Genomic DNA, 15,906 nt, shown 5'->3' with positions numbered 1-15,906 from the left:
TCTAAATGAAATTCTCATCCCTGGCCCTTTACAATTATGTATGCAAAAAGTGCATGTTAAATAAAATACATTATCTCTTGATTTAGTCCTAGCATTTCATTGTTCGCATTGTCATGTTATTGTAGTTTCTTAAAGCAAATAACTTTCTTTATAAGATAAAAAAACTTTTTAACACAAATAATTATCAACCTAATAAGTAATGAAGTTTATAATCTTTACAGGTTTTAAACACCTATCTATTTTTATTTTTCATATTTAGTAAAATCTTGTATAAGTGTTTGATGTAATTAAATGCACTTTAGATTCGAATAGTGATAATTTTACTTATATGTTTTATGAAAAGTCAATTGAATTAATATTTACTTATGTACATTTACATGACAGATTTCTAGCATGTTTGGTGTAAGCAATTAGAGTTATTCTTTCAGAAGTTGTCTGAAGTAGTCATCATTTTTAGTTGGTGGAAAAGCTGTTGCAGCATTTTAGTTACATAAAAATATAGTGTAATAACGTGAGCTCTGAAGGGTAAAATAACAAAATGTGTAAATGTGTAGTTTAAGAATTAGATATAAGTTATTATTTATTATTTATAAATTATGATAAAGAAAATTAAGGCTAGGTTTTTTCTTTCATTACAATAGGTCTTGAAACTGAAGGTTTGTACAGAGTTTCAGGGGTGAAATCAAAGGTAGATCAGTTAAAACAACTATATGATGAAGGTATGTTCATAACATTTTTCTCTAAGGTAAAATTTACCAATATCTATTTTTTAGGTTTTTATTGCAGTATAAGTTGCATTTTGTACTCATTTTGTATTCATTTTGTTAAATAAAGTCTTTTGTTAAGGGAAATATTTTCATAAAACAAAAAAGTTTTTTTTTTTAAACTCTTTTTTAGGAAAACCTGTTAATTTGAGTGATGTTGATCCTTGCGCTACATCCAGTTTATTGAAATTGTATTTAAGAGAGTTACCGTCAAGTGTCCTTACTACAAGACTTGCACCAATATTTGATTCTTGTGTAGGTAATGGTTTTGTGTGGGATTTTTTTGATTATTTTTTTTATTTTATATTTTGTTGATATATTGATACTGTTTTTATTTCCTGCATTTTAAATACCCCGGAGTTTTAAATTTTTGAAAAATTTTAACAGGGTTGGATGATGTAAACGAGCAAGTTAAAAGGTTCCAACAACTTATCAATGACCTTCCTTGTCCTAACAGAACTCTGTTAGCATGGCTATTTACGCATTTCAACCATGTGATGCAAAAAGTAAAATTTTTATTCTTTATAGGTTTTTTTTTTAATGTGGTTGATTTTTTGAGACTAGTTTTATATAACTAAGTTAGAGAATGATAGAATGTAAAGGATATTATAATTAAAGATAGGATTTTCATTGTTGATTCTAATATTGTTGATCAAATAAAAAAAATCATCAACCTTTTTATATGAAACTTAATGAATTAAAGTGTTGTTTTTTTTATTTGTCTGTGTTTTTAAAGCTTTTTTTGAATGATTTAATTTATTAAATAATTCAAAAAAATTTACTGTATTTTTTAACATAATTTTGAGCTTTCAATTTTATTATTCATTAAACATATTGCAATCTCCAAAAAAAAAATTTTTATTTCTATTTTTTCTAAAAAAAATTGTCAACAAAGTTAAAAATATGTGCTCTTCATTGTAAGTTTGTGAACTGTACTAAAAGAAAAAATAGAGAAAGTATGTTTTCTTTTTTATAGCACTCTGCAAACAAGATGAGTATTCAAAACTTAACAATTGTCTTCAGTCCTACAATGAGTATTTCTCATGGAGTACTTAATATTTTCTTTGAGCACACGGAACAGTTTTTTCCTGATACAGAGCTTGTGAGGTAGTTATATTTTGTTACAAAAATTGATATTTGATCATTTAATTTGTCTCTGCTGATTCGATTATCTAATTCATTACAATATTCTGCTAAATTATAGAAAGTCATGTTACTTTTAATAATTTTAAATGTTAAAAATAATAAGGGGGAGGGGGGGAGTTAAAAGAGAGAATTTTTTGGTAGTTAAATTTTTTTAATTGTTAAATATATTTTGGCTAAAAAATTTTTAAATGCACTTTGAAATTTAAAGAATGTTTTAAATTATAGCAAAAAGTTATAGCGAAAAGTTTTTGAGAAAAATTACAGTGAAAAAGTAATCCCATTAGGTTAAGTTAAACAAGCAGCTGATTGATGGACAGCACATGATTCAATGATAGTTTTTTTAAGTTGATTTTAGAAGTGGTAACAAAAAATGATTAAAAATCATTTTTTAAACTGTTATTGTAAGTTTGTAAAATTCAAACCCCAATACTGAAGAAGAATCAATTAGAAAACAATATTTTTTTAATAAGTTTATAAAACTGTTATAGGAAGGAAAATATATAGAAATAAGAAAAAACTAATTTTTAATCATTTTAGAGCTTGTTTATAACATCCTAATCAAACCCATATACAAAAAACTAATAACTTCAAAGCCAAATCAGAATCCAAAACTGTTTTCTTTTTTTTAAAAAAACTTGCATCAAAATAAGTTTTTACATTTTATGTTATTTTTGCAATGGCGAATGAAAAATTTTTAATTGTTTGGTTAATTCTTTAAACACCAGCAATAATCTCTCCAAATAACTTTGCTATCAAAAAGAATTTTGGTTTTAGAAAAAAAATGAATGCAAAAAGAATAAGAATCAATTAAAAAGGTTAACAGCAACTAAATATAAAACAAACTAAATATAATTAGCTATAAAAATCAATCCAAACATTTCAGAGTAATAATTTGCATATTGGTAACTTAAGATCGATTAAAAAACCATCTTCCATCCAGAAGTCTTGCAGAATTTACAGTGTCCAAAGTGAGGAAACTTGGAGAAAGAACAAAGCAAAATGGAACAAAATGTAGATTCAAGAATTGATTTTTAAAAAGTTTTTTAAAAGTATTTGTATTGAATAAAAAAATTGTAGATGTTTGTTTAGATGGTGATGATAAATGCAAATGCAAATTAACAACACTCCACAACAGCAAAGAAAAAAAATACGCAAGCAATAAAAATTAGATTAGAAACCAGAGAAAAAGACAAAAAAAGTACTTATAATCTTAAAGTTGACAGTGTAACATGATGTATTTCCAGCATTTATTTATAATTTCTGGGGAAAATGTAATACTTTGGTAATATTTGAGCTACTGTTAGATATATTAAAAAGATAAAGATATAAATTTAAATTAAAAATAAGTTTTGATTATGAATTTAAGTTGTAAGCACAAATTGAAAAATTATCAAATATGTTTAAAGAGCTGTCAATCATTTACTTCAGATTGCAGCCTTTTTTTTTTTTCTTTTTTTTTTGTTTTTTCTTTCTGTAACTAAATATAAAATTTTACTGAGGAAAATTCTGTTTTATTACTACAAAATGTTCTTGCTGTTGAATAAGTTTTATTTATTTATTTTTTTTTTTCAATTGCGAGAACATAATTTTTAACTGCATTAGAAAAACTGCCATTTTGTTTACTTTTTTGCAAAAATTAAATTTTGTTGTCATTACTATGTTTTTATTTAAAGGGCTTTGTGTATGTTTATTTAAAATTTATGAAAAATAACTGTTACTTTTAAGTTATATTTATAATAAATATTGATTGATGATTTCAATAATTACATTGATTTTATTTAAGATATGTCCCTCCTCTCAAGAAAGAAGATAATGAAGATTACCCAGAGGCAGTTATGTTAGTTTTTAAATTTAAAAATGATCAGCTTCTCTCTCATTTTAATGAAAAGAGAAAAGAATTCTTGATTGAAATCTCACAGTTAAGCACTTTTCTTGTATGATCCTCATACATGATGATCATCAATTTACTAATTTAATCATCAATTTATTTATAATAATGATATAAACTTTGTACCCGTATTATAATATTAATAATGTAAAATGATTGTTTTAGAGACTTACAAGATGCATTGAGGGAAAATGAAAAAGTATTAGCTGATTTACACGATCGTGTGAATCAAGGATGTCAAGTAAAGATTTATACATGTTTTACATTTCAAAAAATGCTACATATGCATGTTTTATATTTCAAAAAATGCTACATATACATGTTTTATATTTCAAAAAAATACTACATATGCAAAAAAGATTTATTAATAGTTGACTCCTTTATTTATAATTAAATAAGTTTTGAATAAGCACAATTTTACAAATGTTTGGAAATAACTATGATGCAATAATATTTTTTTACAATTAAATAGGTGATTTGAATAATCTTTTAGCATTCAGTCATCAATGAGATTTTAGAAAAATGTTAAATTTTTTTCCCAATTAGGATGAAGTTGTTATGGAGGAATTGTGGGATCGACAGAGGAGATCAACTCAGATTAAACGGAAGATTAAAGTCAAAATACAAAAAGAAAAACAATTGCGGGAAAATTTAGCTCTCCAAGTAAAAGAGAATAATTTATCAACTGTAAACGAAAAACCTGAAAAATTGGCTTCTGCAACCAAAGCACTCTCTTCAAGTCAAAGTTCTTTAAGTTCAAAAGAAGAGTTGAAAAGATTAAATAGTAAAAGCTTACCTAAAAAAAATTCTGATAACAGCCCTAGGACAGTTGAATTAGTTAAATCTAATATTGAAAGTGAAGTTCCCCCACAACAAAATCTAGACTCAGTAAGTGAACCAAAAGTAGTGCAATCAAAAACATTAGAAAGAACTGGTTCTGTTAAAAGTGTCTTACCCTCTCAACTTGATCCTATGAAAAAAGGAGAAATGGAGACTGAGAGACTTAATGAAGAACAAACCATAAGCCAACCTCTGAAGCAACAGATAGATGGTTATATTTGTCTTTTATTTGAAATTTTCATACTGTTGAGCGCCATAATACTTATAAATTTATAATGTATCCATTTTTTTAAAAACAATCATTGTCCTTCACTTCTTAAAAACTATCAGTTGCTTAATTAGTGACATCATTGTGACATCATTAGTGACATCTGTTATTTTTAAGCACATTTTAGAATTCTATTTTTTAGTTGAATTTAAGAAGTTGCTGTTTGAGGAACAACGACTTTTGTTTGAAAATGAGGTAGTTTTTTTTTTTCTTCTTGTCTGACGTGCCAACTCAACTGAAACTAAAAAATTACACTTATAAAAATTTTTTACTGTAATTTCTTAGTTTCAATTAAGTTTGCACCTTTTCATTTTAAAAAAAAATTTTTTTTGTGTATATTTTTAACATTAAGTTATTAGTATTAGATAAATAAAATTTTTTTTTATACTAAAAAACTTTTTTTTTTATACTAAAAGATTTTGTTATAATTTAATTTACTTCCTTGAAAGGATTCTAGGGTGAAAAAAGATTTTCAGGCTTCTAGCAATATCATGATACTGTAAGATTAATTGAAAAACTAACAGCTTGAAGCCACTTATAATTATTACATGTAAAATTTGTTATAATTTTCAGTGCTAGAAATGGGAGCAAGTATGTTTTAGGAGTTGTTGATAATATGTATCAATTAGTAGCTATTTTAATATTTATTAGATAAATATTTTAGGAGCTGTTGTTAATTGGAGAATTAATACAAAAGAAAATACAATGGGAAAAATCAGAAGTGGATCGTTTAAAAGTTAGTTATTTTATTATAGTAGTAAGGGAAATGATTTGCTGTATCAATGTTTTGAGACATTTGGCTACAGTAAGAGATTCATAGTTACTCCCACTGTTTATACTCCTATGTCACAGAGTCAGACTAGAGTCAAGCTCAACAGGGTCTTCTTTCCCTTTGATTTTGCCAAGGGAACAGCCCTTGGCTGTGGTTTTGCTAAACAGTAGATAGAGAAAGTAAGAATCTTGTCAATCCATTTATGCGTGTCACTAATTAGATGAAGAAGTTATGGATCCAAAGAAAATTTAAATAGAAAGCTGTATCAGCAAAAAAACAAGTGGAAAACCAAATTTAGTTTGTTACATCAAAATGATTGCTATATCAGGGATAAATTGTTGCAACATTAATAACTAATCAAAGTTGTCTAGACAGTTCCTATAAGTCACCCTAAAGTGATACTGTGTTTTCTTTAAACATACTGTTAGTTTATGATACATACTGTTATGTTAATTATTAATAGAATTTGTATATTTTTGTTGTCGTTGCTTCGATGCAGTTTTTACTTTTTCAAAGATTTTCTGTTTATTGATATATTTTTTACTGGTACATAGGCACAAATTTCAGAGTTCGAAAATCATAAAACAAGTACTTCCTCATCATCATGCTCTTCAATAAATTCTTCCTTTACTGATGAAAACATTGAAAAGCTATCTGTATCCTTTTTGAAGATGATTTATGTAATTACAATATAATACAGAAAATTTAATTAACAGAAATAGGAAGTAGATAAATTTTGTTTTTTAAACTTTCTTTTCCAAAATTTAAAACTGTCTTTAACACTTGAATCAATTGCAAAGGATGAAGAAGAAGACAATAATGAGTTAGGGCGAATTTTAGAAGATCTTGAGTCCAGAAACAAACAATTAGAAGTATGTCACTTTTTACATAAATATCATTTTAGCAACAAAATTATTTTAAATTTTTTTTTGTCTATTATTAAATTATTATTAACACATTTTGTTTATTTATTTTTCTTTGTTTAAATATTTCTAATGTAAGTCAATTTAAATTAAAATACATTATGACAATTTTGAAATAAACTGGTTAATAACACAAGGCAGGAAAAAAAAATGGTGTGAAAACTTTTTAAATAATTGCAGCTGAATACGTGTTGAATGTATTTTTGGATGCTACTATATCTGGCTTCAATTATTTGCATCATTGACAACATGATTTCTATTCTAATTAAAATGGGGCAAATAGACTATAAACAAAAAAAAATTACCTGATATTGTACTTTTCTTTAATTATAGATTTCATTTGATTATAAACTTATCACATATATAGCAATATCTGTTGTATCTGTTTTTACAACTACGGGTAATGCTTGTAACTTGTTCTCAAATAAATGTAGACTGTCCTCAGATAATTATAGGCTGTCCTCAGATCACAAAAGCACAAGCCTTTATATATAAAGGCTAGACTTATTTATAAAGGCTTGTGCTTTTGTATTAATTAATGAAATGAGTTTTAGCTAATATTTATTTATTATAATGTTTTGTAACACTAATTTATTTATTAATTATTATATTTTATAAGGATAAAGTACTGAAACTCTAAAGAAAATATACTTCTTAAAAATCTTTAAAAAAACTAAAAAATTTGCTCTTCTAGTTCAGCGAACTCACAAGAGGAAAATGTTAAGGATAATTAGATCAAAAAAAGTGATGATAATCTTTTTTTAAAAATAGAACTCTCAAAGTTCAGCAATGGATTGACCCATCAGAATTCTTTTTCTGTAGAGAGGGTAGCGTGATATCAGCAGATATTGACAACAATCATGATTTACTTCTTAGGTCTGTCAGACTGATAACTTGAAGGAATTAGATCAAATAAATGTCATTCTTTTCTGTTAGAGTATTATGAACTAGTTGAACTGATATTTGTGATCTGTTTAACAAAAAAAGCTTAAAGACTGGACCATTTTCTTCCCTAAGGAGGACTCTATATGTGCTGACTAAAAAAAACATGGCTGCAGAAAGTCTGACCACAGAAAGCCTGACCAGGTTTGTCTGGTGTAAGTTTTATGTCAGCAATAGTATCCTTGAGTTTTGCAAGAGAACTCTAAGAATTGGAACATTTACTAAAGGCGGTTATCAAACTATTTGTATTCTACTTTGGGACAGAGATTTGAACATCCATTTCTGTTAATCTGGAGACTGGAAACCAAATAGTTTTCTAAAATTTCAATACTCTATGTTCTGTGCTTCCTTAACTCCTATAATCAATATAAATTTGTCAACTTTTAAAGTAATCTATGTTAATTGTGTGTTTTACCGCAAGCATATACAAACTAGCTGTCCAAAAATGTGAAAACTTAATGAAAAATTTTGATGTGAATTTTTTTAACTGTTTTATATTCAATTGGATTTTACCAAAAAACCAATTTTACAACTTGCTAATTTAACAATTTCCAAATTTTTCTAAATATGTATCTGTATTAAATCTGTCATTTTGGTGTTTATAAAAGTGAAAAGTTATGGGCTCCCTATTTAAAGCATCTTGGCATCATATCATCATATCATATCATAGTGTGAAATGCTATTTCAATTGCACCTTATCTATCTTCTAGTAGCAGATGTACCTTTTAACAATCTTGTATTTACTTTATCTCTATGTATCCTGCTTTATTTTTCCTACTTTCAATAGTTTTCCATGTGTTGCTCTTCAGATCTTATTGCATACCTGGAATACTCCAAATATGATTATTTACTAAGTTGTGCTCAAAATCATTGTATTTGCATAATTTGAATGAGTTAAGTTTTATTTTCTATAGAATTTTGATCCTTGGTGCTAGTTTTTCCATTTTAATTTGTGACAAAGATTGATATTTAAGTTTACCTTATAACATTTTACCTTATTATTTTTAGCAAAATTCTCATAAGTTCAAATATTGCTAAAAAAAAAAAATGAATCTTCTGATTTTGGTAACTTAGTAAAACAAAAAAAAATCTCATAAACCTCCAAATCTTCAGTTGTGTCTCAAACTACTTGCATTAAAAAATTATTTTTTAATTTGTTCTTTTGTCTGTCTGCAAATTTTATTTTTATTTTAGCTGGAAAGTAATGAGATGATTCAAAAGATAATCGAAGAATGTAAACTCTGCGCAAAACTAAAAGCTGAAATTCGGCTGTTTGAAGCAGAACAATTACTGTATTTATGAAGGCGATATTTTTTCATAATAATTATTTTCGTCATAAATATTTTTTCATAATAATTTTCATCATCATAATTACTTTTTCATGATAATTATTTTCTTCATTATTTTTTTGCTCATGTTTTTGTTTTTTTTGGTTTTCCTGTTTAAAATTTCAATTTTTGTTTTCTTTTAAATAAATAGATTTGCATCAAGTTTTCTATTGTTTCTCTTTATCTAAATGGAAGTTCTTTAAGTTTTTGTGTAGAAATCCTGAGAAATTTTTCTCCATAAGCTGTATATATTCTAATTATATATTAACTTATTTTTAATGATTTTGAAAAAAAGTTAAGCTTTGTGTTTTTTGAAGTTGCGATATAGCGATATATGAAGATAAGCAATGCGGTGCACACATTTTATTGAAGATAATCAGTTTAATACCATGAAGAATTAAAACTAGCATTATTAATGTTTGTATAACTTCATCAAATAAGTTCTTCAAAATCAATCATTCCATGTCATAGGCATTCACATTTCAAAGAACTCTTTAGTTTTATTTTTTAAATTTTTTAAAACTAATTTTTATTAAATGTTTTTGAAATGGTTTGGTTTTTGAAAATGTATTTTATATCATTAAACACATTTTTTTAAACAATATATTTTTGTAGATTTTAAAGCAAAATAAAAATACATAAAAAGATGGCTGACTCTGAAAATGTTACAAATGAAGATACACTTGCATTGCAACTGCATGACACCTCAACAACGTCAGAGGAACTAAATTCTTCTTTGAGCGATTTTGCTTGTGAGTTTTATTTTTTTTATATATTTGTAACTTGATTCAAATTAAAATATAAACTATGTAAATATTTTTGATTACTAGAAATTATTTGTATTTATGTGCATGTTAAAAGTACACCAAACAAATGTAAATAAAATGTTCAAAGTATTTTTAGTATATGTTGGCAAACAAGTACAATCAGTCCCTTTAATTTAAGCTACTTTAACACAACTAAAACCTGATACTGTTGAAATTAAAACAAGTTACAAAATTGATGTTAATCTAGTTGGAGTTTATTACCACTGTATTGTTAAATGTATTGTTAGTTGTCCTCTGACATCAAACATTCAAATTACACAGTGTGCTGCAAAACTTCTGATTGTAATACAATTTTGTTTGTGTTTATATTTAAGTTTATTCAGGGTGGTGCTGGTAAATCAGAATGAACTTTATTGTCTTTCAAAATCTACAGAAGCTAAAACATAAATATAGCAATGTCAATTGAATATGAAAAGAAAGCTGCCATTATTGTTACTCATTGTGCCTGGAAGAACACCCAAGGAGATTATTGAGTTCCTCATACTACAAAAGAACTTAGTTTACTGAGTAAAATGGGATTGTGATGCTGTTTAGACTCAGAAGACATTAAACCCTGCACATAATAAAACTTACCAGTTGCTGCAACATAAAAAGAATGAGTCATTTGTCACATCAGTTACTGATTGACAAAAATCCAGCCAAGTCCATGTGAACCATTGCCAAATAAATGAATATAAACCACAAAACCATCTCCAAAATAGTCACAGAAGACCTCAAGTCTTCTTCCATAAGAACTTGTTAGCTCCTGACAGACGCCATGAAGGAGACATGCAAAGTAAAAGCTGCTACTCTGCAATAAACCACAATCATAAAACTGCCAGCTTGATAAGATTCTTCTTTGACAAGTAGGACATTGGGGGTGGGAATGTGTGGTGGGGGTGGTTAATTATATTGGGTAAACTAATTACAGCGTCATTGTTTTTCGTGTTTAAATTTACAAATAAAATAAATATTTGTTTTATAAAATGTTTTTATTTCATGGAGCATTAGCTCTAATTTACCGGTGGTACCCTGCATTTTTGAGATATTGTTTATAACATCTATTTTTTGTTTATAATATGTATATTTGTTTATAATACTACATTTTGTTTGTAATACTTTTTTATTGTTTATATAATAAAAAAAGTATTATAAACAAATATATATATAAATATATATATATATAAGTATATATATATATAAGTATATATATATATATATATATATATATATATATATATATATATATATATATATATATATATATATACACATATATATATATATATATATATATATATATATATACACATATATATATATATACACATATATATATATATATATATATATATATATATATATACACATACATACACAAATAAAATGACCTTTATAGCTCCTGAAACATCTTGTACTCAGACTTTTTCATCACGCTTTCAACAGAAATCACTTCCAGAAAATGTTTTAGAAGAATCTTGTAAACAAATGACAGAAACGGTTGTGGCATATCTTAATGGTGAACTAACAGGTTTTGAATTAACTTTATCATTTTTAAAATGAGAAACTTTTAATATCAAATTTTTTCAGGTGTCTCAAAAAGAATGGCGCATTTTTATTGTTTATGTATCTCAATTTTTAATGAAATCGGTCTAAATATATATTTTTTTAAATTTGCTTTTTTTTATCTTTAATATACTTCACTTTCATTAATGCAAACAGTTTCCGTTGTTTTTAGGCACACGAAACATTCATCCAACACACATAAATTTCTGGCACGTGTTCTAATTTAGTTTGTTTTACTGCCAGCTTCAATTCGTCAATTGTTTTCTACTATTATACTTTTTCCTAGTTTATTTGGTAAACAAATTCGTCCCAAAAAAAATAGTCTAACAACTTAAGGTACAGAGAGTTTTGCATCCATTTTTTTTTTGTCAATTACATCTTGAAAGTTTTCTGTACACCGTTTTTGGGATAGGTGATGGGTGTGAGCCATTGAACCGTCTTGCTGAAACGTCCTATTATCAAAGACTTGGTTGCCTTATTTTTAAGCTACTGGCAAATACAAGCCTAACTACACTATAACGACATTGTAATCTTTTTTTGCTTTACACTACCTCCATTGGCTTCTTCACGATTTATAGCCCAGATTTCGTCTTGTGCATTTAACAGGTCATTTTGCACCCAATTGCAAATTTAATTGTTTTGGTTTTTTGACTATCCTTTTCTGGTATACCCGATTAGATCACTTTTAAGTTTTTGGTGAATCGAATCCTTTGAAGTTGAAAGCTCTCCGGCTTGTGTTCTGTGGAGCACCTTTTTCCTCAGATTTAAATGGTTTTTCAGTAGGCGAGCGTTTGTTTTTGTAGGTGCGGTCCGTGGTCAACCAGGTGAGTGACATAAGTGGTTTGCACCATTTAAACCATTGATAATCTTTGATGGTGTGTCATTTTTTCGGTACTTAGAAAGTACTACACTTTAAGTTGATACTCTTATCTAAAATCAAACATTTTTTAAGTTGAAGAGAAAAAGAAAATTTTCTTTGTAGAGAATTAACGAATAAGTCTTTGCTATTTTTCAATTTCTCTACATTTTTTTCTCTACAATTTTTCTTCCTCATTCATTTTCTCTACAATTTTTCTGTTACTTATTTTTCAATTTCTCTACAAAGATTTCTTTTTTACGTATTTCACTCAAAACTTGAATGAGATATGTAAAAAGTAAAAGTGCGCCAAACTTTTTGTGATACCCGTTTTATCCCGTTGTTACGGTTTTTCATCATAATTGGCCATTCTAGGTTGTACTTTTTCTTTTTATCACTTCACTTTGATCTTACCTAGCGACTGTATCAGACTACCAACTTCTCACTAAAATGAATACTTTAACTGCGAACAAGTACGACGAAATGTCATCGTCAGCAATCACTTTAATCTCGAAAATGGCTGAGATGAATGAATCATGTATGTTCGTTTGCTCTTTTTAATAATCTTATTTTGTCTTGATTCTTTTTTATTTTAATGATTTTTAATGATTTGATATTTTTTTAGACAACCTCCTGCAACCTTACTTGATGCAAATTGATCTGCTTGAAGAGAGCGTTAACAAATTGGAGCAAACAGCGTACAAGCTAGACACCTACTCAAAACAGCTAGGTTGTTGTTTGTTATTTTTTCTAACAAACAAATCTTTGTTGGTTTATTGATGAAGTATTTGAACCCACGGTTATTGGTTTCAAATCATGCTGCTGCATTTTATTATTATAATTTTTATTATTATTATTATTATTATTATTATTATTATTATTATTATTATTATTATTATTGTTATTATTATTATTGTTATTATTATTATTGTTATTATTATTATTGTTATTATTATTTTTATTTATATTATTATTATTGTTATTATTATTATTGTTATTATTATTATTGTTATTATTATTTTTATTTATATTATTATTATTGTTATTATTATTATTGTTATTATTATTATTATTTTTATTTATATTATTATTATTGTTATTATTATTATTGTTATTATTATTATTATTATTATTATTATTGTTATTATTATTATTATTATTATTGTTGTTGTTATTATTATTATTATTATTATTATTATTATTATTATTATTATTATTATTATTATTATTATTATTATTATTATTGTTACTATTATTATTATTATTGTTACTATTATTATTATTATTGTTACTATTATTATTATTATTGTTACTATTATTATTATTATTGTTACTATTATTATTATTATTGTTACTATTATTATTATTATTGTTACTATTATTATTATTATTGTTACTATTATTAGTTTTTGTGTTTTTTTTGACAAGGAGAGATGGGTGGTGTTTTGCAGGTTATATTTTTTAACGCTGATAATTATTTCTAGAAACAAAATTCAAGAAGATGGAATGGAAGTAGCAAAACTCCGTAATGATTTAAAATGGGACAAATGAAATTACACATAAGCTAAGAAATGAGGTTTTTAACGAAAGCTGTTGAAGCAAAAAAAAGTCACACTTTCGGACAAACTTTTCCCGAAGAATGTTATTTTTCGGACGAACTTTTCCCGGAGAATGTTATTTTTCGGACGAACTTTTCCCGAGAAATGTTATTTTTGTATTATAAAGATTTTTTTTTCGACGAAAACTTTTTTAATAAGTTAAAATTGCACTTTTTTTTTTATAAGAAAATATAAAACCATTCACTGACGGATGCTGTACGCTCCACACAGATATTTTTCTGCTAATTAGAAGTTGTTTTTTCTGAGTGTTTATGGCTTTTTTATATTGCGCGTTTGCGTTCTAGTGTTTTGGAATGTTGAAATATTTAATATAACAATACAAGCGATTTGCATAAGATTGCATAACATGAATAGTTAAATAACCAAAAACTTGATTTTTATCGATAATAAACTTCGTTTAAATGATCCATTTTAGGTCAGTTATGGTGGTTTGTATGTTGTAAGTTTTCCGATTCTACAAAACCGATTTATAAGCTGCTGTTTCAACTCCATTTTTAATCTTATAGCCTCTAGAAAGAAAAAAAAAATCGTAAGTAAAAGAATTATTTGATTGCAACAATAACATGCTATAGCATGATAAATGAATAACAAAAACATTTGTAACATTTTATATTGTAGTCATGCTTCTACTCTTCGAGGGAGGATTGAACTTACAAAAGGAGTACTGTCCTCCCTAAAAGAGCTCGATTGGTCAGCTTATCTAAGATATCTAAGAGTCCTTACGAATTATTAAAAGCATCATTAAGAGTAAAAATCGAATCAAATCTTTTTCAAGCTGTGAAAACCAACCAAACCTATGCAAAAAAATTCAAAAATCACCAAACAAATTCAAATGTCACAAGTAAAGAGCAGTAAAAAGTTCTATATTTTATGGAAGAATCCTTATTTCTTAAAAGTTGCAAAATATGACGTTTGTTTTATCCCCTATTGTCTTTCAATACCCTCAAGTTGTTTTGAAAATAGATTTCGTTTCTGGAGATCGAGTTTGATATCCAGAAACGTAACCGATTTCCAAGAATTTTAAAATTAGTCGTTCGATTTCTTTCGAATCGAAACGGCTAAACGTTTTTTATTCCAGAAACTGCCATTAAAATTAAGTATTTGAAAAATCTTTACCGAGAAAATGCCAGTAAAATCAACTTAATGGATGACCTTCGGTTGATTATGTCTAACAATCATTACATATCCGTTTCACTTCAGGGTCATCAGAAATAGGAGAAGGGGGGGGGGGGGGTTGGGGGTGGAGAGGATATGTGAAACTCTTGATCGATTTTTTAAAGATTTGCAAATTTTACTTGCATTAAGCGTTTGAACAAGTTAAAGTTGTAATCTCGCAAAGCTTGCTGGATCCAACAATTAAGGTGGTCCTATACCATCAAGCTTGTGTCGCTGACGGTTGACCTTAAAACACTTTTTACTGCATATAATAGGATGTCCAGGTATAAAAAAAGAAAAAAAACTAAAAATATTTAAAAAAAAAATTTTACCGGGTTAATAAACCATGTTTGAACCCGAAATACCCCAATTACTGTTTTCTTAATAATTTTTAACCCATATTTACTTATTGAATAAAATTTTACAAAAATTTTTGTATTACTATGAAGAACAATTTGAACTAAAATCAATAAAATTTATTGAGTAGTTTGTATTTTATAGATAAAAGACCATTTATATCAAAAAGTGACTATAGTTGTATTAGTTCTTAGACCGAAATTTCAAAAAATACAAAGTAAAAAACTTTCATTTTAGATCAGGCTGTAGATCAAACTTAAACAAATAACTTGGGAAATTTTTAGGTCAAACTGTAAAACCTAGGAAATTTTATTCTGGAAACGGTGACTAAAAATAGGCAAAAATCAAAAACTGAGAAAAACGAAAATAAGAAAATAAATAGAAAATAAGAAGCATCAAAATAACATCACGATAACATCAAGTTGACAAACTATACTTTAAAGATGCATTGGTAACATTTTCAAACATTAATTTTAGCAGAGGGTAAAAACGTTTTTGATTTTAAAAATGCCGTTGCTAGAGGCGTAACTACGGAAAACAATTTCAGCACTTTGTTTAAAATTAAAAATATACCAACTTGTGCTCTGAATTTATTTAAAATTATTAAAAAATCTTAAACTAGTATAAATTTTGCACAAAATTATTAAAAAAAAAAATTGGAAATTTTCTATTTTTA

General features: G+C 26.5%; 2 protein-coding genes across 4 annotated transcripts in view; both read left to right on the top strand.

Moving 5' to 3' along the window:
- The window catches only part of LOC145189440 (ralA-binding protein 1-like), a 138,052-nt gene extending 129,017 nt beyond the window's left edge, over positions 1 to 9,035 (top strand). Inside the window, exons 5-17 of one of the 3 annotated variants that reach the window (XM_090086714.1) lie at positions 642 to 719; positions 898 to 1,023; positions 1,152 to 1,270; positions 1,741 to 1,871; positions 3,694 to 3,747; positions 3,964 to 4,039; positions 4,345 to 4,849; positions 5,049 to 5,101; positions 5,571 to 5,642; positions 6,233 to 6,334; positions 6,479 to 6,550; positions 8,738 to 8,869; positions 8,902 to 9,035. In XM_090086714.1, the coding sequence (XP_089942840.1) occupies positions 642 to 719; positions 898 to 1,023; positions 1,152 to 1,270; positions 1,741 to 1,871; positions 3,694 to 3,747; positions 3,964 to 4,039; positions 4,345 to 4,849; positions 5,049 to 5,101; positions 5,571 to 5,642; positions 6,233 to 6,334; positions 6,479 to 6,550; positions 8,738 to 8,845 (1,496 nt within the window). In that variant the 3' untranslated portion in view covers positions 8,846 to 8,869; positions 8,902 to 9,035. Of the gene's footprint in view, positions 1 to 641; positions 720 to 897; positions 1,024 to 1,151; positions 1,271 to 1,740; positions 1,872 to 3,693; positions 3,748 to 3,963; positions 4,040 to 4,344; positions 4,974 to 5,048; positions 5,102 to 5,570; positions 5,643 to 6,232; positions 6,335 to 6,478; positions 6,551 to 8,737 lie in introns of those variants that run through there. The other 2 variants (XM_090086713.1, XM_090086715.1) reach the window with 2 other exon arrangements.
- Positions 9,036 to 9,462: 427 nt separating this feature from the next.
- On the top strand, positions 9,463 to 13,862 carry LOC149888863 (biogenesis of lysosome-related organelles complex 1 subunit 2-like). Its single transcript, XM_090086722.1, has 5 exons — positions 9,463 to 9,623; positions 11,077 to 11,208; positions 12,518 to 12,637; positions 12,725 to 12,829; positions 13,584 to 13,862. Exons 1-5 carry the CDS (start codon positions 9,518 to 9,520, stop codon positions 13,613 to 13,615), a joined length of 495 nt encoding a protein of 164 aa, XP_089942848.1. The 5' UTR covers positions 9,463 to 9,517; the 3' UTR covers positions 13,616 to 13,862.
- Positions 13,863 to 15,906: the final 2,044 nt, after the last annotated feature.

The sequence above is a fragment of the Hydra viridissima genome, unplaced genomic scaffold, assembly GCF_058129835.1.
Source record: "Hydra viridissima isolate aposymbiotic clone 2 unplaced genomic scaffold, HvirCarnegie_v1 scaffold_5, whole genome shotgun sequence".
Classification (NCBI taxonomy): Eukaryota; Metazoa; Cnidaria; class Hydrozoa; order Anthoathecata; family Hydridae; genus Hydra; species Hydra viridissima.
Note: the sequence above shows the minus strand (reverse complement) of the source record. Positions and strands in the feature narration are given on the sequence as shown.

Bases quoted from the DNA above. Each gene is read 5' to 3' on its own strand.
- LOC149888863 (XM_090086722.1), top strand. From the start codon at position 9,518: ATGGCTGACTCTGAAAATGTTACAAATGAAGATACACTTGCATTGCAA. The intron at 11,209-12,517 runs GTTTTGAATTAA...GATCTTACCTAG, and splicing joins TCTTAATGGTGAACTAACAG to CGACTGTATCAGACTACCAA. The intron at 12,830-13,583 runs GTTGTTGTTTGT...AATTATTTCTAG, and splicing joins CACCTACTCAAAACAGCTAG to AAACAAAATTCAAGAAGATG.